This window comes from Mastomys coucha, unplaced genomic scaffold (genome assembly GCF_008632895.1).
Source record: "Mastomys coucha isolate ucsf_1 unplaced genomic scaffold, UCSF_Mcou_1 pScaffold1, whole genome shotgun sequence".
Classification (NCBI taxonomy): Eukaryota; Metazoa; Chordata; class Mammalia; order Rodentia; family Muridae; genus Mastomys; species Mastomys coucha.
In genome coordinates this window covers 86925665-86933089 of record NW_022196891.1, presented here as the reverse complement: position 1 = coordinate 86933089, position 7425 = coordinate 86925665, and the positions used below count along the sequence as shown (strand labels likewise).

The 7425-nt window shown below is 50.8% G+C and overlaps 1 protein-coding gene across 4 annotated transcripts in view; it reads right to left on the bottom strand.

Moving 5' to 3' along the window:
* The window catches only part of Ptpn14 (protein tyrosine phosphatase non-receptor type 14), a 150962-nt gene that overhangs the window by 85376 nt on the left and 58161 nt on the right, over nt 1-7425 (bottom strand). For all 4 annotated transcript variants that reach the window (XM_031338535.1, XM_031338563.1, XM_031338546.1 and 1 more), the window contains exon 2: nt 6868-7178. In XM_031338535.1, the coding sequence (XP_031194395.1) occupies nt 6868-7041 (174 nt within the window). In that variant the 5' untranslated portion in view covers nt 7042-7178. The remainder of the gene's footprint in view (nt 1-6867; nt 7179-7425) is intronic.

Sequence of the window (7425 nt, the reverse complement as noted above, 5' to 3'; positions counted from 1 at the left end):
AAAAAAAAAAAAAAAAAAATTTCTCTTTCAGAAACCAGATGGAACCGGAGAGCATATCAAGCAAGATAAACCTGACCCAGAAAGACAAATGTCACTTTGTTTTTCATCTGTGACTCCTAGACCATGTATGCATGTACTTCAGGATGTGTACGCCCATGTGTGTACATACATACACATACATGTGAGTATACATATATGTGTATGTACATACACAATGATATGCAGGCACTGTGGTTGTAACGAGTTGGTTGGGTACTTGTCCGCTGTGTGCAAGGCCCTGGGTCCCATCCCACCACCAGGACAAGCTGGGTGGGGTCTCCCACACATAACCCCAGCATTGGGCGTGTGGTAGGAGCGAGAGCAGGGGACAGGAGAAGGTGGGGGAGACTGTGCACACAGCTGAAGTACACCACACACCAAAGAAGGTCACTATGAATCCTATCACCCTGTACATGCTAATAAAAAAATGTAAAAGGTTTCGGAAGATGGGGGCTCCTGGTGTGGATGGAATACGCTGTTCTTGAAGGTGCCTTCTCTGACGCTCTAATTTAAAATGTTGGGCTCTGGGATCCTGTAGGAAGGAGGGCCCATTGGTGAGATTTCCAGCTTCAGACTGGTTTCTTAAGCTGTACCCAAAGAAGCCCCCTCTGTCCCCACCCACCTCTCTGGCTGCTTCCACGCCGGCGTGGAAAGACGCTGCGCCCAGCTTCTTATAATGCTCTCACTTGAGATATGTATGGTACAGCACAGGCTTATTTGGCCCTGTCTCTACAAGTTGTATCACAGTAAATGAAATCAGAAGCTATCTCACTGCAGCTAACTGTGTACCAAGCAACGCCCCCCCCCCCCCCCCCCCCCCCCGTGCTCCGTGCAAGGGCTGCCTCTCCCGCCGAGCCCAGCCGTGCACACCCAGCTTCAAGTTCAGCCCCGTTTGGTTCCCCAGGTTTCACCACTAAACGCCACCACAGATTATATGAAATGTGGCAGAGGACTCCAAGCAGAAACCACCTCTTCCATGACCAGAGGGACCTCATTCCCCTGAGGAAAAGCCCAGACCTTCAGCTTCCTGTCTAACGCACCAAACGGAAGCCAGACCTGGCTGACCCTGGCGATAACTGGGCATACATATCGGTTGTATTTTAGTGTTGAACCCACAGCTCTGATGCCTCAAGTTAGGCAGTAAAAACGGGTTCCCAGAAAGAGGAATTGTATCTCTGAGTCAGTCGGTTACTTAAAAGCAGCTAAGACGGGACGGAATAGGGAGAGCCACAGGAGGATGGCAGTTCCACGGGAGCACTTCCTGGATTTATCTGGAGTTTAGCATCTTAACAGAAGCGTCCATGTCTGTATGTACTAAAGTGTCAGCTAGTGTTTGCAGCGGCAGACGGGTGTGTACCAGAGTCAGTGTTCACAGGAACGGCTGTGGAAAGATCCCAGGGAACAAAACCCTGCAGGGTGGAAGTCAGCTTGTCTGTGACCTGAGTATGCAATGTCTCCATCAGCTCGTGCGTGTGAACACCTGGTCCTCAGCTGATGGCACTGCCTTTGGGAAAGTTGTGGAAGCTCGGTGGATGGAAGGCATAGGTCACTGGGGGTGGGCCTTGACGTTTTACTGGCCTGCCTCACTTCCTGACTGCTCTCTGCTTGGCCGTCGCTGGTGCTGGCATGCCGTCCGCCATGACGTATGAACTCAAACCTTTCCAACAGGAGCCCAAGGAAGCCCTTTCCTGAGTTGTTCTTCTGTTGCTGATAGGACTCCTTCCTATTGTCGTGCTGGGGAGCGAGTCCTGGACCTCGCACACGGCGGGCGAGCAGCCTACCCCTGAGCTACGGCTCCACCCTTCCTCCATTCGTTTATAATGAGATGATGTGTAACTGCACACACTGACTATTCATGGCGGAAGATTGTTGAGGGTTCGGTTGCTCTAGTTTTGTGAGCCATAGCATGGCTTTAATGCCATCTGTGAGGGTTGCACATGGCGGGCCTGGCAATTACAAGGGATTAAAGCCTTGATCTTAATGCAGGCATTCTGAGGAGGTAATCAGCCAGAAGCAAAAGTTTAGAATATCGTGTATTAAGCTCTAACAGGCTGCCCGCCTCACCCAGTATTTCAGCTGTCAATCAAGAAGCAGAGCCGGTGTGGTTCCACCTCAGAGAAGAAAGGAATTACGTACAAGCACTGACGGCTTCTCTGGGGCACGAGGAATACTTCAGACACAGCCATAAAGCAGGCTCTGAGCAGGTCCTCATAACACAGTCTAGTGACTCTGGAAAATAAGTCACGCTATCCCCCCCACAGCTGGAGAACTGCAAGACCACCATCTTGTATGCACCAGGCTCGGCACTCGGTCGTTCTAGGGATTCTAGACCACATCTAACTAACAAGGGACCACCCTCATTCTCATAGCCAACGTCTTCATGGAAGTATAGGGAAACAAGCTGTACTTGTAATGAGGAACCATGAAGCCCTCATGACCAGAGCCGAGAAAACCTTCTCCCAAGGCATTGTGCCTCTTGCAGAGCACACACCCAGCAGGAGGACTTAAAGAGGGAAGGCTGAGCAATAACCGCCTCTGTTCGTACTTAAATGAAGGCTCACTTATCATTACAGTGGAGGCCGGGCACGAAGCTGGCTAAGATTTCCAGTTATAATCTTCGCAAGACAAAAAATCAACACAGAATTCAAAGACCAGAAATCCGCCCCTACTCTCAGAAGATTATTACTCAAAATGTTTTATATTTATTTGTTCTGTCTCTCCCTCCCTCCCTCCCCACTCTCTCCCTCCCTCTCTGTGCATGTGTGCCTGTGCACACTCAAATGCACACCCAAGCATACTATGCTGTCTATGCGCTGTGGTGTGCAAGGTGAAAGGCGGGAGACAATTTGCAATCGTCAGTTCTCTCCTACCATGTCCCAGGGATCAAACTGATGTCCCAGGCGGTCATCAGTCAGGCTCGGCAGCAGGCGCCTTTACCCAGTGAGCCATTTCTTTTAGTTATTTTTTTTTTAACTTGACACAACCTTAAACAGAGCTGGGAACTTAACTGAGAAACTGTTTCCATCGGCTTGGCCCCTGGGGGCATTTCCTTAATGATCAACCCACTGTGGGCAGTGCCTCTCCTGGACTGGTGGTCCTAGGTCATATAAGAAAACAGGCTGAACAAGCCACGGAGAGCAAGTCACGGAGAGCAAGCCAGGAAGCAGCACTCTGTCGTGGCCTCTGCTTCAGTCCCTGACTCTAGGTTCCTGCCTTGGCTATCCCAGATGATGGCTATCCCAGATGGTGGACCATAAAGTGTAATATGAAATACACCCTCTCCTCTCCAAGTTACTTTCAGTCAGGGTTTCACCACAGCAACAGAAAGTAAAGTAGAAGCCATCTCACCAGCCTCTGTGCTGATCACTTTAACCCCCTGGCTATGGTTAAGCAGAAAACAGAAGAGAGACAGATTCCACTGATGGGGAATGAGGTTTTCCTGTCAATCAAACAGGAGGTCACAGTCCTTACCAAGTGCCGATAGATTAATGTCAATCAAACCACAGACCCGCCTGTAACGTGAGCTCACCTTTCTTTGATGGAAAGGAATGTCAAGTCCCTGTGTCTCTAAAGCCCTTACACATTTGGAAAATAGACAACTGTGGAAGATTAATTAATTAGCAAGAATGACAAATAGCTTGGGTGAAATATAAATTCGCAAAAGAGAGAGAGACTAAATTAGGCACCAGGTACCCACAAAACACAAGGCTACAGTTTGAGGGGGAAACCCTGTGTTTATCCCCTCCTACTTCCAACTTTGTGTGGAAGCCTGTCCCGCTGGAGGCATATGCAGAGTTTGCTCTAGCTCCTCTAATTCAGGGGAGCTGAAGTAGAAAGGGAGGGGTCTTGCTGCCACTGTTATCTGTCACATGATGAAAGTGGGAGACCCGAAGAGAAAGTGATTTGCTCGGAGGTGACAAACTCCTTGAGTGCTAGTCAGCACAGAGCCATGTGAAAGCTGAACCCCACCTTAGCACTGAGCTGTCAATCACACAACAATGCACACTTGACGGGAGCCCCTGAACTGCTCCCTTTATCCTAGCTGAAGAGGTAGTTGTAGGATCGTGGGGGGTTGCCCTTTGACCTTTTGCTGGTCAGGAGAGATGCCTTCACACACACACACACACACACACACACACACACACACACACACACACACACCCAACACAGCATGGGCAGCTGCTCTTGACTTCCTCCTCTGAAAATCCAGCCCCTGTGCTAAGAAAGGCCTGTTATCTTTTCTACATGAATGCCTAGCCAGCCTTCAGGGCCAGATTGAAAGTACAAAGGTCGTGTGTGTGAGAGAGTGTGTGTGTGTGTGTGTGTGTGTGTGTGTGTGTGTGTGTGTGTCCGTCCATCCTATGCCATGCACGCACACACATGTGCATGCACACACAAGCAGTGCATATGGAGGCCAGAGGCTAACCTATCAAACAGTGTCTTCAAGAGCATTACTTTTGAAAAAATCTCTCCCTGCATCTGTTGTTCAGCTTCAGCTAGACTGCAGGCCACGGAGCCCTGGGGGCTCACCCATCTGTCTCTATACCCTAGTCTGGTTTACAGGCACACACTGACATACTGGACACACTTTTATGTGAGTGTTGGAGACCTGAAGCCAGATCCTCACCCCCATGCAACAAGCACTTCACCCACTGAGCCTCCCCTCTAGCACCCTAATCTCCTTTCAGGCAGGCTTTTACCCGAGGTCTGCAGGAGTCCGCGCACCCACTAAGGGCAGGCACCATGGTAGCCCTACTTTGTGGTTTGCTTTAGTGAAGGTGGCATTCAGTCTTTACCTGGTACCAGGTGAGAGGCTGGAACCTCCTGATCACAGGTGTCCATCAATTCCTAAGGGAGTCACTCAGTATTTAAAGACATTCAAGTGTGAGCAATTGTGGATAAAGGGGCACAGCGCCCTAGACTTCCGGACAGAATGACTTCAGATGGGCAACAGGACTACGTAAGCTGCACCACTCCCTCTGCCCAGACCAGGACTCAGAGGCCCTGAGAGCTCCTGTCATTTCTCCACAGCCACTCAGCAAATAAGCTCCAGAATCCTAATCAGAAGCAAATCCAAGATAACAAATCTACCTGTGCTTATAGATATTGACCTGCATATTATAATGATCCTAATGCCTATGAATGACTTGTTAATTTAACGTAACGTAGGAATGCTCAAAAAATCACTTCACTACCTTTCCAGTGATAGATCATTTTTTAAACATGAACTGAGATATGTTTAAGTATGTATACCCCCAAATGCACCACCAAGCAAAGGTGGCCAGCCATCTGCCATCAGCAAGGCAGGGCCTTTCTCAGGCTGCTCTGCTGTGGGCAGGCCCGGCTCTACTCGTCCTGTGAGGACAGTCTCTGGCTGCACGTGGGAATGAATGAGCACACGGCCCACTCTAACGCTGAAGCCAGAGTCTGAACACAAAGGGCGGCCAGAACGGAGGTGTTCAGGAACAAGAGACCCAAATGGACAACGGGTACCCTACAGAAGAGGTGAAGGAGAAGAGGGGAGGCCCAGAGAACAACGGGTACCCTACAGAAGAAGTGTAAGGAGAAGAGGGGAGGCCCCAGAGAGCAATGGGTACCCTACAGAAGTGTAAAGAGAAGAGGGGTTGGAGCCCAGGAGAGGAGAGTGACCTTCAGCCTCTTCTGTGCCGTGGACCCCAGTGAGATCCCAGGGGTCTGAGTGATTCCTGATGCTTGGGGATGTCTGAATCTCAGGGTAGGCTATGATTCAACTAGGGCCGCCCACCAGCCAACACGTCACGTAGCCATCAAGACTCAAAATACACAAGTGTGGGCCCCTTACAAAAGATTCTGGTCCTGAATGCCCGGAAGTTGCAAACAGTGAGCTTCCCTTGCCACAACAGCAGCACATGGCACCAAGTTCCTTCCAATAGTGACCTCCTGCCGGGTATGGACTGCTGGCTGGGAGGTCTCCCTGGGTCTCTCCGTGAAACCCTGTCTCAAATAACCAGACAACACAAACAATGGTATGCGTGAAGCCCAGAGGAACAAGTGCCAATCTTACCAGCTCTCCCGCAGTGCTGGGAAGACAGCGACAGCTGTAAGTGCTTCCCATTCAAGCAGAGGACCGTGAGTTCGAGTCCCAGAACCCACATAAACACCCCGGGTATGGCATGCTTAGAGTCCCCAGGGCTTGGGAATTCAGGGGCAGAGACTAGACAATTCAATGAGCCCCTGACTTAGGGAGAGGCTGTCTCAAAGGAGGTGGACAGACTCCTGAGGGTGACACCCAAGGTTGTCCTCCAGTCTCCGTGGTCACACAAATGCACGTGTGAACTAAAGAATTAAAAAAAAAATGCTTTCTCAACGTCTCTGGGTGCCTCTCACTTTAAGTGTTATTTGCTCCTCATCTTTCTGAGGGGGGAAACAGAGAAACAAACAAAGGCAGCTGCAGCCATCCGGAATGTGGGCGGTTTCTCCCTGTGACGCAGCCATCAAACCCGAATGCCAACTGCCCACTCAACTGTTTTAAAGAAGAAGAAAAAAAAAAGCCAGCTTTGGTGAGGAGAGTCTCTCATCCTTACCTCTCCCTAAAAATCTCACAAGGGAACCTAGAGGACGCCCACTTGCCCACCTAGCTGCAGTCCCCTTCCTCTGAGCGCATCAGTGGTCTCCTGGGCTGCTGGGGCTTCTCCTGGCCACGCCCACACTAAGAAGGGCAAGTTCTTTTAAACACACGCTTAGGCTAAAAACACAGCAGGTGCCAGCACGTTAAGCAGATAGCTGGTTCCTCTGAAGAGCACCCCCTCCCTGTCCCCACAACACACGGGGGACGCATGCTCGACTCACCTCCCTCAGTTCCAGTCTCTGAGCCACGGCCTCCAGGCATTCCTGCCCGGTGCTCTCCACCGACAGCGTGCACTCGATGACACTGCTGTCCAGTAGGCGGATCCGGGTAACAAAGCAGTTCTTGCTCAGGACATTGTAGCGCCGAGTCCTGCGGAGCTTCAGGCCGAAAGGCATGGCTCTCCGGCCTGGGGACACCGCCTTCCTCTCTTGGCACAGGCACCCCTGAGATGGCCTTAGTAGTTTGGTGTTGGGGAGGTCACACTAAGGAATGGAAGAAGGTGTCCATGCCCACCAGGCTCTCTGCAGGGCAGCTGTGGAGGAAACAGAGAGTCTGATCACGCACTCTGTATGGGGAGCTGTCAGTGATATACCTCCCACACACACACACACACACACACACACGTGTACACATATGTGCACGCACACAAGCACCCAGGCAGATGGAGAATCAGATTCAAGCACCTTGGAGTCCTAACGCTCACGGGTTCCTTGTTAGAGACCATGCATCTCACCCTCTCTCATCAGGGTGACATTTGAGAAGACCCAGGAATAAGAGCT